Below are 19,200 nucleotides of genomic sequence, written 5' to 3'. Positions count from 1 at the left end.
CATCACATAAGTATTATGGAACAGGATATATTATATAAACGCAAATCATTGTTTTTGAAATAATGTTTTGATAATGGCATGATATTGGAGGATCAGTTGGTTTCTTTTCACAATCAGTTTTGGCACATTATAAGATTCCTGTAACACAATGGGGACTATGCAAAAGTTTTTTGATGCAATATCTTCTTAAATGTGTGTATGCTGTAGACATCAGGAAATAATCAATATTCAACAATGGTCCCCACATAGTAAGTTTATGTAATATTTGTTTTCCCCTTAAGTCACAAAACAGATCCATAAGTGTGTTATTAAAAAAACAATAATAATAATAAAAAATGTGTCTCTGCCTTATTTACTCATATTGAAATCAATTACAGGCAATATAGTGCAGAAAAAGGTTTGATTGATGCTATATCAATATTTAATTACGAACAGTTAAGGAGTAATATCATTCAAAATTATACATAAATTTACCCAGTTAAACAGTACTTTGTGAAATTAAAAGAGACATGGATAAAGCCATTCCTGTTCCTACTCCAAATTAAAGGTCACCACACAGCAATTTTTTTTAAAGACAAATTTGTCTGGCTTTTATAACGTTTATTTAGAATAATAATTTTGTATGATTTAGATATTATTATTTCATTATTACTCGATCACACATTTTCAGTTTATCAAAAATGTTCACGCACAGTTTAAATGAATAAATAAATAAATGGTAATATAAATAAATACGCTTTAGAATCGATAGATGAAGCTATAAAATGACTACATGTGAGCTCAAATGGTCAATTCTCTCTAGCTTTATCAACTGTAACTTTTACTTGCAAACAATTAATGTAAACATGATTCATAAGACTTTCAGGAGGTGCCAATTTTTAGGAAAATCTGTGTCTATGTGGATTTGCACATACTATTCGAGGCCTCAGGCCATTGATAATGATTAGTGTGTTTAGAAAAAAAAAAACATGCACTTTAAATACCCGGATTATGCACTTAAAGGGATAGCTCACCCAAAAATGAAAATTTTGTCATCATTTACCCACCCTCAAGTTGTCCCAAACCTGTCTAACCTGGTTACCCATTTTTCTTCTTTTGTCTTTAACAGAAGACACTTTAGGGTGAATAAATGACAATGATTTTCATTATTTTCATTTTTGGGTGAATCCCTTTAATTAACCACAAGAAATTCAATTGTGAGAAACGAGAATTGTGAGATAAAAAGTCGCAATTATTTTTTTACAGAAACAAACCTCCACTGGTCAAAATAACCTCATGACGCACTAGACAGCCAAGTACATAGTACAAGTACTTATGCATGTTCATTTTTGTGATGGATGTCAACAAAACATTCAAGTTTTGTCTCTCTGTAGATGCTTAGAAAACAGCATAAATCTAGAGAAACAGTAGTAGGACATCCACCGCTGACCGAGACAGCGGAGCTTCATTACGACTTCATATCACCAGCACAAAGGTTAGCTGGGAAAAGGAGCAACTAACAGACTTTGTACTGGGAGGATTTTCAAATGTAGAATGCAGTTATGCTTCAGTAATATCACTAAAAGCCTTCCTTCCACTGACAAAAAAAAATAGTCTCTGACCGTAAACAGTACACCAAATTATTATGCCGTTAGATGGCGGCAAAGATTGTCTTTATCAGTGAGTCTCTCAGTAGCAAAGACTTTTATATAGAAAGGACTGAAACTTGAACACGGACAACTGACAAATGCTTTCCCATGCCTGACAGCGCAAGTCAAACCCCTTAACTGTTAAAAGGACAATATAAATCGCAGTGGACATTCAAATGGATTTTTTTTATTATGAACATAGGACTGACCTGAATGAAAATGCTATGTCAAAATGCAGGTAATAAACTCGCTCACTCGATCTCTCTCTCACACAACACAAGAAGCTTCAATGAAGAATATCAAATAGAGAAAACATAAGTTTACGTTGACAAGAGCGGTTGCTAGCTAGAGGTGATGTGTAGTGATACATAGAACCATTGGATGAAGTGGTTATAGCCGTGGTTATCAATAAACACGGCTATAGACCAATCAGAATCAAGGACTAGAACTAAACGTTTAATAAGCAAGCATTAAAAAACTGCTGGGAGTCTTCATGAAGTTCATCTTAATTTAATAATTATGAATGCTTAACACCAAAAGAGTAACATTCACCTGAGTTAACATGTAATGGAAAGTGAAGAGCTTTGGCTTGAACTCCAACTCATAAAAGAGCCCTCTCTAAATAAAGGGTTTAAGGCATTTGTATTTTAACTGGTTAACATTTTCCCTATAAACAAAGCATGACTGTTTAAGACCACAGTGACCAAGAAAACTGGGACAATTAGCATTAAGCAACTCAACTGCATGTATTTACTGTAACTTAAATGTGTTTTGTATATCAAGACAAAAGAACTAAAGCAATACAAAAAAAAAAAAAAGTTATGGAACATCTACATAATATAAAAATGCTGATATTTAAGACTGCATAATTCATACATTCACAAAACAAAGGTAATTTCAGAATATGCAGTTTTCCATACTTAGAAAAAATATAACTTATGTACAAAAAGCTTCAAATCTTTTTGTTTTTATCTTATTTACGGTGATTAATACACGGAAGCATGATGGCTTGTAAGTAAGGTATTAAAGATTAAAAAGATGACTATGATATCACTTTCACACAGTTTTTTTTTTTTTTTAATCTTTCTGTTTATGTTGTTGCATTGTAACCCAATATATCCTGACATCATGACGTTAAGTGGACCTGTGGAGTGATGCTTACCGTGACACACCACAATTTCAGTTCAGGGAATCGGTAAAACCAGGGAAAAGAAAGCTGAAAAAACTTGGATTCAGAATATACACGGAAGGGATGCAAAAAAGGCTGGAGTCTCAGAGAGGACGAGGTAAACAAGCACCTTTAAGGTGCACTATCACACCTCTTTCTATCCCCTGTGAAACCATTTTTCATGGCTGTCGCTCACTGGAGGCTCCGCGCCTGAACCGCCGTTTTAATGCCTAAAAACTGCAGTGCATTCATTCTTCCCAGTCAGATCTCTCAACATGCTCACTGCACTCGCGCCACCCAAAGTGCTTAATAGCCATTGCTATTCAGATTGATGGAGTGCAGATCTGTGACTTGCATGACATTGATGCCACTGGGCTCTAACCGCGTGAACCCCTCGGATGACAGCGTGCCCATAGTAACTAGCGTCTGCTGGTCGGTGGTCATGTCACCTGTGGCACAGCTGTCAGCCGAGCTCGCGGTCGTGACTGTGGTGTCAGCGGCGCTCACTGCGCCAGCAGATCCTTTCTTATTCATATGGGTCTTGATGTGCTTGGACAAGTGATCGCTGCGCATGAACCGCTTGGGACACTCCGGGCACGAGAACTTCTTTTCACCTGTAAACAGACAAAGGGCAAGTTTAACGGTTTTGAATCACCTTGTTTATAATAAGAACCTGTGCAAAACCATGGTTTTTGCCAGGCTTGAGTCTTACTTTGTGAAATAAAAGCATTAAAGGGGTCAGGAATATAGTCAAACCAACATTTATTCAGACACCTTCAATATTTCTCATATTATCAGTTTATTCACTATGGTTTAGTAAATGCACAGAGCTATCAAATCAGTTGATATTTCACTGGTTTTGTCCGTCCTTCTGTTAGACTCTCACAAATGAATTAAGTTGAATATCTGTCCACTGTTAAATTAGATAAAACCAATTTAGCTTAACCAATTACCAAGCAATGCTTAATGTTGTTCAGTGTGTGGTTTAAAAAGGAGCATTAACAGTTAAAAAAACAAAAACAACACACTCATCAAAACATGATCAGTTCAAAGTGACTGAATAATTTTTGGTCCTAATTCTTTATAGATTTTACTGGTAGTCACTGTATGAAGAATGTTTTGATATAATGTCACTGACAGTTAACTTTATTTTGCTCTCCTCACTTACATGAATTAACTATAGTGTCCTGGCAGCCACTTGTAATAAATATTAAAATTATATCTGGTGTATGAATTATTTTTTTTAATTGACTGTATATATGCATTTATATAAGAGGTCATTTTGCTATAAAAAATACTGAAAGTTTCAGAACTCTAAAGTTCCTTGATGGCATTTAAAATCATCTTTTATTGATACCAAGCTGCCAAACGACTCATTATACATCCCTGATGCCAGTTCACCTTTTAAAGCTTAATCTCATTCTAATCTGTACACAAAGTTTAGTAGTTTGACAATTGCATTCTAGACCCGAATTAACTCTTGAAAAATTCAGGTAGTCACAAACTTATTACCAAAAATACCATTAGAGGTCTACAGCTCCAAACTGTAGAATAACTAGTTGTTAACGTATTTAAATGCACATCAGAGATGCGTCTCTGTTCTGTACGTGTGCTGTGTAGGAAAACCAGAAGGAAAGCAGCACAAGCCTCGGCTCATTCGTATTGCCAGAAAACAAGCCCATAATAAACCAAGATAAATGCAAATGCTTTTTATTGAAATCAAGACAATATCACGATCCACACCTGCCTACTTTATTAACTCCATAAACTAGATCACATCATGAGCCAAGCTCAAACAAAAAGCCGCAAAACACATTTAACAAGTTTACATTTTAAATAATGACAGAATTTTGTGTGTCAAATTGAAATATTTCAAAGTATTACTGTATTTTTGAATAAATGCAGCATGGGGGAGAAGAGATTTTTCAAAAACGTAATTATTCCAAAATGACTGGTAGTTTACATTTCCAGCTATACAGCATTTCCATGTTAAGAATGCACAGCACAGATTAAGTTTTTTTCTTTTAACCTAATAAAGAATTGTATTATTTGAATACTCGTCAAGATGGACATTGATAATATTGTGTGTATTTGACCGTTCAGGCAGCTAGGTTATGAAGGACACATATGCCTGTCAGAGAGTGTGCTAGTACAGAAACTTTCTTTCATGGCTTAATGAGTTTTTTAAATGACTATTTTTAATATTAAGCATATCCCCCATTTCTTTATTGCACTAATGCATAAAAATTTAGTTGTCCTACAAGCTCCAAGGCTATATTTACATACAGTAACAATACAGCCCAATCTCCATTTACTTTAGCATGCCATTGATGAGATTTTCTGTCATTTATGTGACATTAATACGTTTTTCCAGCAATCATACAACAGGGGACGCTGTGACAGATCTTCTGAAATAACACAGCATCTCTGAATCCAATAACAAGCAAAAATCCACATAAACCACATAAATAGAGATTTACATATTAATACAAGAATATATTTTAGGGGCTGCAGAAGTTTTCTGAGCAAGATCAGAAAATTTTGGCGGGCACTTTTTTAGTAAACGCTGCTGGGGAAAGTTAATTGACGATATATATTGTAGATCAATATATATTGTCATACCGTCCAGTATTCCACGCTCAGTTAAACATTCAAAAATATGTTTGAACCGAAACGCACAGCAAACTTCATTACACAGCAGTGTCAGGATCATCCTAAACTCACCTGTGTGTGTCCTCTTGTGTCTCTGCAGCTCATCAGAGCGTGTGAAACGTTTCCCACAGAAGGACCAGGAACAAACGAAGGGTCTCTCTCCTGTGTGCCAGCGTAAGTGTGCCCGTAGATGAGATGTTTTCCCATAAACCTTGGCACACCCAGGAATATGGCAGATGTGCTGTTTCTTCTTAGTGGGGTCATTGCTGCAATAAGAGAGAAAAAAAGGGACACATTTAGAAACTCTGACAATGCGCTGACAGACCAGCTTACTTTTGATACGAAACAAAATCTCAACTTTCAAATTTGGTAATTTTTTTAATGAAATTTAAATAATAAATACCATCTTGAGGCTGTTTAATTAATGTCTCTGACAGAACGCTACAGCCTCGTGAAACGATCACCTCGCCCTTCTAGTTAATTTATAGCATCAAATAAACATGGATGAGCAGAAGAAGGAATGTGTTTAACCGTGGAAAGACATCAGTATTGTTTTATGAGTTCAAATCCTCCAATGTTAATCTACAAACTCTCCTCACTCAGGGTTCCTGCACACTTTTTAAAAAAGAATTTAAGGCTTTTTAAGACCTCTTTAAGACCTAAAGAAATCAAAATTAATACCATACATTAGGGGAGTGCAATATTGACAAAAAGATATCTCGATATTTTCAACGTTTTGTTGATAATAATTAGATGATATTTTACTGATTGTGTTTTTGTGCTGGTGCCATGGCTGGTTTAGGCCTGTGATTGACAGCAGACTCGCGAAGATATTCATATTTTTAATGTTCTATGCAGTGGTCAGTTCACAGCAGTGACAGAAATGATTAATTAATGTGCAATATTTGCCACCTTAAATAAAGCTATGAGATTTTTTTTTAAATCAATATTCAATATTTAAATATGAAATTATTTCTAATTTTAACGTTTTACTTTACATTTGAAACTACATTTCTACACTACATTACAAACTTTACATTTCCACGACGCATGCGCGAGAACTGAACTGAAGTAGTTGAAGGAGATCGCAATTCTCACGCATGCGTCGTGGAAATCTATTGAAGTCTCGTTTCTGGCCAACAAGGAAGAAAAGGAATAGTCGAATGAAGTCGTTATTTTTGTTTGTTTTTTTCGCACAAAAAGTATTCTTGTCGCTTGATAAACTTATAGTTGAGCCACTGCAGTCACATGGAATATTTAAACATTTTCTTCATTGACTTTCTGGGCTGTCAAGTGTCATTATCTTAGGAGCCTATGTGGTAGTTATCCAGCTCTCAAATTTATTCAAAAATATCTTCATTTGTGTTCCGAAGATGAACGAAGATCTTACGGGGTTGGTACAGCATGGGGGTGAATAATTAATGACTTAATTTTCATTTTTGGGTGAACTAACCCTTTAACTTACGACTGAACTGACATTTCCCAACTTTCTTCTTCTTTCGCGTGCAGGTGGACACAGACGTTATTCTGCCGCGAATGTGATGCGAATTGTCACGTGAACAAGCAAATCCAAAAATAGAATAATAAAAAGATTATATGTACGCAAATTAGATAGTTTTAATTTGGAACACATTTAGATATGACTAAGTCGAAGTGTCATTTGACTTAAAAGTAAAATTTAAGACATTTCATAAGAAAAAATAAGACTTTTTATGGTCTTATTTTTAAAAAAAAAATCTAATTTAAGACTTTTTAAGGCTTTTTAAGGATCTGCGGGAACGCTGTGACTGCTTTGTCAGACAAAAATGGCAGATTATGATAAGTCAGATTGCCTGTCAATCAAACTCCCAGTGAAGGGTCCATTGGAGTGGATGTTGAAACTTTGTGCAAGCGAACAAGCCTTTGATGTTATAAAAGTATTGTTAGCTTGAGCCGTACCGTCCCTCTCCGTCTTTGCAGTACGGGCAGGTGCAGGCTTCCCTGCGCGTGCGTCTGCTGGTGGCGGTTGGGCTGCCCTCCACATTCTCATCCATCACATTGTTGTCCTCCAGACCGTCTCCACCCGCACCACTCACTTCACCTGCGGAACAAACGGCAAAAATTACACCTCTACACATGACAAACACAGCGAACGGCTTTTCTGAGTTGTGAGACATTGTTTACACGCTGTTTATTGACGTCTTTCTTCGGCTGAAACTCTACACAAGAGACATGATACGGATTTCGGCAAGTTAAACTTCAATGTATTTTCTGATGTACATTCATGTTTTTTTTTTGTTCTGTAACGTAGTAAAAAGGAAAGGATACTTGCGTTCTGCTTCGCTTGAACTGAGGTGCCAAAGTGATATCTCACACCACATTACCGCCAAAATGGTATTGTTTGAATTTTGTGATGAAATTGCCAGAATTTAAAAGCTGGGACTTTGTTTCATATCAAAAGTAACAATCAAAAACCTTTTTGCTATTTATTGGACAAACATTCAAAATGGAACCTGAAAACCCACAGTCTCTGTTCAACTTTCTCTTAATAAATAAATAAATGCATAATCTACCCTATTGTCCTGTAAGTTTGTGAATAAAACTGAAAATGTGAACAGAGCCTATTCAATTTCTTATAATCATTAAAATATGAAAATTAAAATGACTGGTAACAACAGATTACGTCAAAATGACGGACAAAGCGGAAGTCTAACATGACCTCTGCTAGGCTGCACCCCTAAATGAAAAATAAAACATTCTGGGTCGAAACGGAAAATTTTGGATGCACTTGGCTGAAAACCGAAACCACATTTTAATTAACACATTTTTTATGTCTTATTTCAAATTAGCTTTTTTATAATTGTATATTAGACTTTTTAATGAAATGTACTATTTTAATGACACTCAGCGTTCCTGTCATAAGAATTAGGGCTGCACGAGTTTAATCCAAATCGGTTTAAGCGCGATTTCATGTGATTGCGATTATTTTTTTATGCTCAGCTAGTCAGTGACGTACGGCTCTGTAAAACGCTGCTCCATCTGAAAGCACTGCGAGTTTGAGTCACTTATAATGTGCATTTACACAAGCATCACGCGTCAAACATCTTTCAAAACATAAGACGCATTTATGAATAGGGTTGGGTATCGTTCGAATTTGAACGATTCTGATTCCGATTCCTTGTTTCGATTCCGGTTCCGATTCTTTTAAGAGGCAGGGTCAAAAAAGTTTAGCTAACCTTGCTAACCAATGGTATTTCTGAAGGAAATACTCCTTCTGTCACAAATTTAGCATTTTGCCGAGATTTCGTTATTTGTAGAAAAGTGAAGCCACACTTAGGACCACCAACGTAAGCTACTCATGTTCGACTCGCGCGGTTATGCCAACACTTCCGGAAGACGCTTCTTCTTTGGTGTTGTTCAGCTGTTTCTTCTTCCGCTTGGCGGACTGTGAATATCGAAACTAGGAATTGAAATTTTAACTTTTGAACGATTCCGGGAAAAATGAAAAGTTAGTCCCGGTTCCAATCGATACTCGATTCTCGATACCCAACCCTATTTATGAACTTCTTTGTCCAACAAGACAACATTTAATAAATAAATCGAAGCATTTATATCTTCTGCGATAGTACGATGCCCACAGAGTTTTCATGGAATGATGTGCACTATTGTACTTCTGCGGGGCAAATTTGGTGTGTGTGTGTGTGAGCCGTGTGAGAGAGAGACGCCCTCTGGTGTTCAGATGATTTGGCATATGTGTGTGTGTGAGACGACCTCTGGGGTTCAGATGGAGCAGCATTTACTACTGATCAGCTGTACTACACTGACAAGCTGTGCATAAAATAAATCGCATCCTTTGCCAAATCGTGTGCGGTTTCATTGCGATTAATCGTGCAGCCCTAAAAAGAATCGAATAAAAGCAAAGCAGACTAACCTGTTGTATTGGAGATGGTGATGGGAACCCCTTGCAGCTGATGCATTAGTCCTGCACTGCCAAGCGTGTTCAAGTTGATGGTCTGAAGACCAGAGAGCTGCATGGTTCCTGGTGCGCCAGCCTGAGCCAGTGTGATCTGGGCGTTAGCGGGGCTCTGCAACTGAAGGGTCTGCCAGCTAACCTGGCCGTTCGGACCCACGGTACGGATCAGGATGGGGCTTCCGTTTGCGATGGTCTGGATCTGAACATTTTGCACTCCATCCTGAGACAAAGTCTGTGTTGCGAACATCTGACCTCCGGCCGAGACCGAGCCGGGCTGAACGGTCTGCAGGACCTGCTGTGGCTGAATGAGGATCTGTGCCTGACACTGTTTCTGCCCGTCCCGATTATCAGATGCGGCGGACGTGTTCTGGAAGGGCTTTCCCGCGTCTCCTTTGCTACTCTGGGTTAGTGTTACGATGCCTGACGTGGCCGTTCGTGTGCTGGTAGAAGTAGTGCAATACTCCACTGGAGTTGTAGACGACGTGCACTGGAGAAGCTGTTGAGATGTTCCTAAATTTCCTCCAGCGTTCGGATCACCTCCAGGTCCGACAGGTGTACCAGAGCTAACCGGGAGAAGAGTGATGTTAGCATTCAGAGGAACAGGCATGTTGGTGAGGAACTGTGTCTGATTGGGAAGCACAGCCCCACCCAGACTGATGTTCTGCAGAGGTATTGCTTGCTGGAAAAGGCCCGGGACGGTTAATATGTTTCCAGCACCAGTACCTCGGTTAGCTGGGGCAGCGATGAGCTGCTGGTTACCATTAGGCGAGGACACGAGCTGAAACTGCCCAGATGCTGGGTTTGACGCATCCTGAGCTGTCTGAGCAAACTGGAGCTGCTGTCCATCTACAGTCTGAAACTGTGGGATCACCTGATACTGGATATTTGGCATCACACCAGAGAGGGCAGTGAGCACCTGTTGACTTTGTAGGTTTTGTGAGGACGCCATCACATACTGGGGTTGCACCACAGCTCCAGTCTGTCTGCTTTTGTCCTCCGAGGGAGAGGTTGCGCTAGTGGCAGGCTGAGAGCTTGCGGGTATGATGTGCCAGCCGTTGGAGGCATGTGACAGATGAGGGTGCTGGAGCTCGATCTGTGTGTCCTGTGCCTGGCTTTGCCGTGTCTGTTGTTCCACAGTGTCATTTTCATCAATCCGACTGCAGGTGGCTGCTAACAGCGCTAAAGGTGAAGGCTGCTGCGAGTCCTGGGGAGGTAAACATGCTTTTGAGCCATTTAGGAGATCATTGTTATTGCCCGTTTAAAAATGTTTTTTTTTTTTAATTAAAGTCACCTAGTTCAGTTTATTTATACATTTACAATGCATTCATATTATCATCATCTCAAGCTTTTTTTTTTTTAAATAACAGAACTTCAATAATTACAAATAAAATGTTGTAACCATGTATGTAGAGCTGGGCGGTATGAAGGTATATATCATTTGCATCTATAATTTTTGACAAAGAGAAACAAAAAGCAAAGAAACAAGTGTTAAGGTTGTATGTTCAGAGGAAGAACATTCTGTATGCAGAAAACATGTTATTGTTGTTTCTTTTACCTGTAAATGTAAAATAATCGTTATCATAATGACATTCAAACAAGAAGAATTCAAGGTAAAATTGAAGTCCAACAACGAACATTTATAAAACTTGTCTGTTGAGTACATGAAGTCAGAATCCACTCAAACTGCTGGAGTTTTGGTGCAGCACAAGCTCATTGAGTTCTGCACGTACACAAATAGTGGAGAAACCATTTAAATAAGAGATTCTTTATGCAGTGTAGGTAGCTTATTTGATTGCAAACTTTTTTTTTAACAAAAAAAACAAAGAAATAAAATAAAAAAAATCCATAAATTTTGTTTGAATAAGACATTAGGGATATAAAAAAAATACTATCACGATCCCACAGCCTTAATAAGCGTGTTGCTTGCCAATTAATTGAAATCGGCATCAACAAATCAATTTTTTCTGCACTGCAGAGGCTGCATCAGTAGTAGGCTTGGGCGGTATCCAAATTTTGATACCGTCAAACCTCCTCCCTATTTTACCGCGGTATATGGTATTACCGCGTGACTAATTAGAGACAAGGCTCAGACGGCATCACACATGGTGACACATTCAACCAGAGAGTGTCGATTCCAATAATGCATCTAAAAGCTGTCAATCAACTATTAGAAAACAGGAGATGCACATTGTCTCACACCAGAGAATGTGAGCGGAGTGGTGATATTTCCTCCAGAGAGGAGAGCGCATTTCTGAAGATCAAACAGATCAATATTAGGTAGTTGAAAATCCCGGGAAGACACATGACGTCAGGATGAGGCGTATAACGGACGCGTTGAAAACATGTACACGCTCATACCGTTCCACAAAGCTGGTGAGCGATCTCAGCTTCAGCGCGGATAGTGAGGAGCTCCTGGTCTCTGTTTCGCTCCAGTTTGCAGGTATTTGTTCGTCCTTTCTTTGTTGATGACGAACACAAACTTTCTTCTAAGAGCAACAGAGTCGCGCGATGGCACGAGCGTCATCACAATGACACACCCTTTACGGCATTGGTCCTGGCTTTTGTTCACACAGCGCGTGTTCCGGGACTGATCCCAGCAATGTTACTAGATCCCCAACCCGGGATCAGTCGTGGTATCAATCCCGGGTCGTGTTTGCGTTCACACAGAAGGCGTTCTGGCAATTTCCCGGGATCAACACGCTGTGTGAAAGGGGCTTTATGCTGAGAACTGCATTTTTCCATTATACAGGTGATTACAACAGGATCCTGCATGGAGACAGGTGTTTTATGTCCCCATTCCCTGACCCAAACCCCAGACCAGTTACAATGCAGCTCTAGGACAAGGGCACACAATGAAATGACCTTTGGCCAACTAGATTTCAGGAAGATTTCAGGGTCTGAAAAGCCTGAGGGTTGCACCTGACAGGGCCTCTGACATTGCATGTGCCAGATTACACAACATTGCCAACATCAGAAAAAGAAAAAAAAAAATATGTATAATTATTTAAAAAATGTATATTTTATTTCAATAGTTCTTTGTAAATAAAAGCCAGTTATTCAGTCATCTTTTTAAAAGAGATATTATGCAAGGTCAGCAATAGTACTCTGTGTTATAGTGTATTTTACTCTGAATTTTATTTTGAAATTTCTAGTGCATTTTTTTTCTTAGTCAAGTTTTATTTCTCCCCCTGATTTTAGTTTTCAAAATACTCTATTTTCTGTTGAAGACTCATTTAGGGAAGGCATTTCATCCTGTGTCGTTTGTGTCACACATGCCTCATGCAACAAATAAAAAGGAAAAGTTGTCTCTACACTGCCCACCCCTGTATCACTGCTGTGTGCAGACTCTTCTGTAGGCCTTTCTGTACATGTGGACTCCTGTCAGAAATAATAGGCATAGGCAAGTATAAATCAATTAAAGGCCATCACTTAAATTGTACTTCACTTTCACCATGTCCATTATAATAGTGTGGTGACTCTGACATTACAATGAACAAAGTAATTATGAAATTATGAAAATAAAAATAAAATAATAATAAGTTATTAAAACATCTAACATGGGCACCACAAACGCATTTAATTTGTCTTCTACTTTTGCCAGCACTCTCTCCTGGCTTTTGCACGCCTTGAGGTGTTCCCTGGCATTTTAATTAAAGACTGAAATTCGGTATAACCTTCCATTAAAAGCGCTTGCTCTGCTTGGGAGAAAAACTGGGCGTGTTCTTTGGCCATGCTGAACAGCCAATAGCAGCGTTTCTGATCACTGTTTCTGCTATCGATACATGTCCCCTTTTAAACCAACGCGAGAACGCGCAGTTATCTCAGATGACTCAATCCAGCTATACTAATCATAACCGGCAGGAGAGTTCGAAGAACCCAATTAGCCGGATCATGATGAGCACGATGATATTATCTTGGATGTCTCAAAGCAACGTACGAAGAACGGGTCCTTGATCTCACCTCCAATCACAGAGCAGAAGCATTGCTTTTGTTTTACTTTCAGTGACAGTTTTAAAAGTAGATTCTCTTCCTGATCCACCCATTTCCCTCCCACAATCCACCGTGAACCTTCACAGCAGGAAGTGGCAGAAATGCATTACTTCACAATCAGACCTGCCTTCATTTACAAACTTTACAAACTGCATGATATAGAGGACAGGCACATTTATAACAAGCGAGCAAACACAGCTGACTCCAAAGTCAACAGTTATAACGCTGTGAAATAACTTACACGAGGGCAAACTTGAGCACTTACTTGAGACGTGCTGGAGTTTCTCTTCTGAATGAAGCTCGTGTCGTTCTCCACCAGCGCGGCCATTTGATTCTGCTGTTGATCTGACACACAGTCAACATAAACAAACTCAGTGCAAACTCATCAAAGCTGCATGTCTTTATCTAGTGTGTTCACGGATCATCAGATGAGTTAGCCGACGAGTCCTGACACGCGTCCAGTGGCCATATTCCTTTACTAAAACAACTTTAATACTCATCATTCGCCAAATCGTCATCAACATCGTCATCATAATCGCTAACGTCCATTCGCAAGCTTTCGTGATCTTTTAAGCGTTGTTTAGCATCGGTCGTGTTATATAACTCAATGTAGGTCGCTGTAATGATCAACTCAACTTCCAAACTTAGCAAACAAGCTCAAGATTACGGTCACTCACTCTAGAAAAAAAAAACAAAAACAAAAAAATCAAACAAATTCACGACGAACTCATTCAGATGGCTCCTATTAACGTTAACGTTAGCTATTACGAGGTGACCGTTGCTGTTTACGATCACTTACGAACAACATGATTTAGTGTTTTGGGCGAATCGATGTCAGTGTTTGACAACATAAATATCGCATTAAAATCCAACAAGTAACAGTAGTCCTGCATGATGATTAAAGCGGATTAACACACTCAGATAGGATAAAATGAACTCACCGCTCATAATGTGTGTGAAGGCGCGAGTTTTTCACGCTTCTTTAAGTCTGACATGAACTCTCAAACAACTCAACCAAACTTGATGAACAGAAAGGACGGAGTCAGTCAAAGCGGTGGGGGCGATGGACCAATCGAGAAACGTATCCCTTTCTCTCGGCCAATAGGATTCTTTGCTTTAACCGGTGTCATTTCGACGTTTAGAGATACTTTCTTATCATCGTTTCGCTTCAATGCATACATGAGACAGTATAATGAACTACCACAGTAGTCAGCTCATTTTTTGTTCGTTTGTTTTTATTTGAGAGTCAAATTCTCAAATTATGTAAGCTATTTAAACCAAAAGATGAAGAGAATGCGGCTTGCATATCTACTGGTGTAATTATTTTTGTTAAAAATATATTTCGAATATATTTTCTAATTTCGAATAGGCTATTAGTCTTTAAGCCAAGATGGGGGTCAACCTAGAACAAATTGCAACAGAAGCAAATTCAACGGATTTTGTATCCTCAATATGTCCTGAGTAAGGCACAAAAAATAAAAAAGAATCCCATTAGGGGAAATTTTCGAAAAAGACCCAAATATTCCCTTTTCATACTGTGAAAGGGTAACATTTTTAACTTTTAGATATGCCCATGAAAATTACTGACATCAAGAAGACAAACAAAAAATGTATTACAAGTTTTTTTTTTCTTTTTTGAATTGTTTGTTAACATGGGCAAATGGTGCATAATGAAATGACGTATAATTTGCATAAAAAACACAACATATCTTTTTTTTTATATGATCAAACTTACAATCTTTTGGACATACATGTTCATATACACTCACACTCACCGTATGAACACCTGTTCAATTTCTCATTAATGCAATGATCTAATCAACCAATCTCATGACAGTTGCTTCAATGCATTTAGGGGTGTGGTCCTGGTCAAGACAATCTCCTGAAATCCAAACTGAATGTCAGAATGGGAAAGAAAGGTGATTTAAGCAATTTTGAGCGTGGCATGGTTGTTGGTGTAAGACGGGCCGGTCTGAGTATTTCACAATCTGCTCAGTTACTGGTATTTTCACGCACAACCATTTCTAGGGTTTACAAAGAATGGTGTGAAAAGGGAAAAATATCTAGTAAGCGGCAGTCCTGTGGGCGAAAATACATGTTCATATCATACAGTACCTAACAGCATACAAGAATCATGACTCTTGATCTAATAGATTTGAACTAGGACCTCTTTATCTGCATTCAAACCACTGAACTATACCTACAATGACTGTTCAATACCTCTTAAAACCTTTTATTTGAAAAATATAATAAAATTAACTTGTTTCCTTAACTAAAGCTGGGTGCACACTGTATGTTTTATAATAGTCCTTTACAATTGTTTCTTGTTAGACTGTATGAACATGATTCCCGATGTAAGCCATGTTACACTGTAATATCTCAGTCATTAATGTCAGACACGACAGTCAAAAGACGCTAAAAAGAACGCATGCAAGAAAACTTGTCTGGAGTTTTACATCATCAATCAATAATATGTACGTTCACAGTGAGCTGCATTACACACAGAATTGAATGGTGGCTACAAAGAAATCTTTAATGTTAATTTTGGTCATGCTTTTCTTGAAAAACAGAAAATTTGACACATACAATAATTCACACTGCAGGACTGCGAGTCAAATCTTCTGACATAAGATTTAAAAACCACCAGAATTTCGTCAGACGTAACTAGTGAACGTGTCAAAATAACGAAGAAAGACTTCAGATTTTAGCCTATAGGATCAGAGAAATCTTTTGGGATTTGCTAAAGATGGCCAAAAACCAAAAAAAAAAAAAAAAAAACAGTTTGAACCCGTCAAGTAGTGTTTGACTAGCATAACAGGACCAAAGACCACATTCAGATTTGGACAAGATAAAGGAGCACCTGGATTTGAACCGGGGACCTCTTGGTCTGCAGTCATGCAGTTTAATTAAATTAAAGGGGTCTGAACTGGCTTTTTAATTTTTTTATATTGTTGTCTGAGGTCAACTTATGACGTTCGCTTGGTTTTTACATTAAAAAAACATTCAAATGAATAAGTAATAGGCTATTTTCTAGTTTTGATCCCAGCTCAAAAACGCTCGGTTTTTATGGGCGTCTCGCATTGAAGACTTGAAAGTAAACACCCACTGCTGTGAGTGGATAACAGTTTTGCATATTATAATGAGTTTCACTCTGGTAGGCCTATATTATTTAGCTATGTGTGTAATGTGCGAATCAGCGGGCGGTTCTAAACCGGCCGTGTTGAAGTAGGCGTTGATCATCTTCTGTGGGGGTGGTGTTTTATCCTCTTTGACATCACAGTTCCCCACTTTGAAAAACGAGTCGTTTGCTGAGCCTGGTGTCAATAAAAGCTTTTATTGGACTAACAAGGACGTTTCAGTTCTGAAACTTACAGGATATTCTTATAATATGATGACCTCTTAGATGTCAAAAGCTCAAGGAAAATTAGATTTCTCAGTTCATCACCCCTTTAATATATTTTTTAAAGCCACACTGTGGAACTCTTCAACCTTTATAATATATTAACAAAACCCATTGAGATGGTAGATCGACTTACAATAGGTTGAATGAGGTCTGCCGTCTCCTGAAGGTGTCTGTATCGCTTTTACTTGCACTTTGTATCTTCGGATTTCCGGTAGGAACCCGAGCACAAAAAGAACTACAAAATTCGACCGCTTTACGGCATACGTCTCTTCCCCCACCACCCACAACTTCCTCAGAATCTAACGTTAGTGCTCAACTCGCGTTTGATTGCCGTCTGTATGTTTTCGTCATGCCGAACAACAGCTACAAGGAAGAAGGCAACGGTTTTATCAGAGGAAACTAAAAAAGAAAAGGGGAGAGTAACAAATTAAAAGAAAAGGGGAGAGTAACAAATTAAAAGCCACGACGAGGATTAACACATTGGTCCAGCTTTCGCTTCGCTCGCTGGCGTGAGCTAACGGAGGAGGAAGAGTGCTCGACCGATGCGGACGCTTGCCTGCACACAAATGCCGTTTCTAAGGTAACCCAGATAAATTCATATAAGCAGTGTAGTATTTTCTGGTATTCCGGCCACAGCCGATGGTGTTATGAGTGTAATAAAATGCACACAGCCCAGTGTTCATTTCTACACACAAACACAGCCCGCCTCAGTGCAGGGCTCGCACTAATAAAATCGGCTCATGTCAAATATAACGTTAACGTTACATTAAATGTAGTGAACGTGCCCACGACTCAGTAGTACCCACAACACTAACATTACACACCACATGTCCCACGGTTTCTGTAAAAATAAACCAACACACATAACGTTACAGTCAGCTCTGGCCGACGGTGTTTTCAGTGCAGTGAATGTGTCCGCTGTCCCACGCCCACATTCACTCACAGACATGATAATCCCCACGGGGATCACCCCGCTTGCTCTCTCTCAGCCGGCTGCTATGAGGGAATCAAGCGCGGCAAGGTTGCCCGGCCCGCCTCATACACTGCAAGCACTATAGACAGTAAAAGCACAAGCACACACAATCTAAAGACACGGGAGGCTGACCGGTTGACTGTTTGTTGACTTTAATTTGCGAAAGTGCTGCGGAGCTTGTGGCCTCTGGGGACGCTGGACGTGAAAATTACATGTCGAGCACCATCTAGTGGCTTTGACATTCCTTGTGCCGTCTGCAATCGATGTCCCCGGATATAGCCTCCTCTTCAGTTTTGCTATGGGTGTGACAACCCATGCTTTCAGTTTGTCCTCAATTGTTTTATCCTCAACATACGCAGGCAGGTGAAGGAAAGAAACTGTAAATTCTTTTGCCTCTTACCTCCTTACTTCGCAGAGTTGTGCTTTAATTTCCAAACCATTAATATATCACAGACATCAACACCAGTCATTGTCAGTTCATACTTAAAGCCATGTTTAGGCCTCACTGCCAGTAATTTTCCAACGTCCACTTTCTCTGTTACTCCTTTGATAAAATCCTCAACAATATCCTTATTGCCCAGTATCCATGACCACTGTTGCTTCTTTTAGATATTCCATTCTGTTCCTGCTTTTTTGCTGTCTTCTAAACTCCTTATTTAATCCATTCCCTTCATGTAATCCTTTGTCCATATGTCACCGGGGTTAAGGCCAAGGGTTATTTACCACACTCTGGAGGAGCAGACACCAGAGGACACCAAGAGGCGGACAACCGAAGTGGGGTTAAAAGGTAAGTTTTTATTACATTTAAAAGGGGATAGAGACAGGGATGAGGAGGAGGGATTCCTGGTAGGTATGGTTCCGATCTTCAGGTAAGTACCTCCCTCCCTGGGTGGACTCGTGGGGCAGGCCAGGACTTTCCTCGTCAACAGACTCGTCGCATAAGCTCGTGGGACAGACAGTGACTTCTCTTTGTCTTAGATTCCGGGAGATTTGAACTAATTTGCGATCATCCGGGAGCAGTTATCAATATGCGGGAGACTCCCGGAACGTCTGCTGATAGCGAGGAGATTAAACACACGTGAAATGTACACGTGAAATGTTTGGCATTTCACGTGTAAAATTACGTGTCAGAATAACGATTGTCTATGGATATAGAAGAATCACCATTCGTGCCGTGTTGACGCTCACGTCGTCATATTATATTAGCGCGCGCATCATCTGCTCCTCAGAGTTCTCTGCCGAAAAAGGAAGCTTGTCGGCAGCACGAGATATTTGGCAGCGAACGCAGCGTCTCGTTCCCTATTCAGAGAGCATGGGTTACACAGAGACGTTCTCTTTCATATACTCAAAGCTGCTTATAAGACGCAGTGGGAACGAAATATCAAACTGGCTAAGAGCTTAAATAGTAAGTGACAAGATAACTTAATTAAAGCA

At 39.1% G+C, this 19,200-nt stretch overlaps 1 protein-coding gene across 3 annotated transcripts; it reads right to left on the bottom strand.

The window, feature by feature from the left end:
* Positions 1-2,122: 2,122 nt before the first annotated feature.
* Positions 2,123-14,487, bottom strand: sp1 (sp1 transcription factor). Of its 3 annotated transcripts, XM_039678801.2 has the most exons (7): positions 14,332-14,487; positions 13,656-13,735; positions 10,800-10,844; positions 9,359-10,604; positions 7,387-7,528; positions 5,521-5,714; positions 2,123-3,410 (listed from the first exon to the last, which is right to left on the bottom strand). In XM_039678801.2, exons 1-7 carry the CDS (start codon positions 14,336-14,338, stop codon positions 3,103-3,105), a joined length of 2,022 nt encoding a protein of 673 aa, XP_039534735.1. In that variant the 5' UTR covers positions 14,339-14,487; the 3' UTR covers positions 2,123-3,102. The 3 variants fall into 3 exon arrangements, with proteins under 3 accessions (XP_039534735.1, XP_039534736.1, XP_088981017.1); XM_039678802.2 differs by lacking the exon at positions 10,800-10,844 and having other exon boundaries at positions 14,332-14,486; XM_089124891.1 differs by lacking the exon at positions 14,332-14,487 and having other exon boundaries at positions 13,656-13,713.
* Between the last annotated feature and the right edge of the window lie 4,713 nt (positions 14,488-19,200).

Source organism: Pimephales promelas, chromosome 21 (assembly GCF_988280905.1).
Source record: "Pimephales promelas chromosome 21, fPimPro1.hap1.1, whole genome shotgun sequence".
NCBI lineage: Eukaryota > Metazoa > Chordata > Actinopteri > Cypriniformes > Leuciscidae > Pimephales > Pimephales promelas.
Note: the sequence above shows the minus strand (reverse complement) of the source record. Positions and strands in the feature narration are given on the sequence as shown.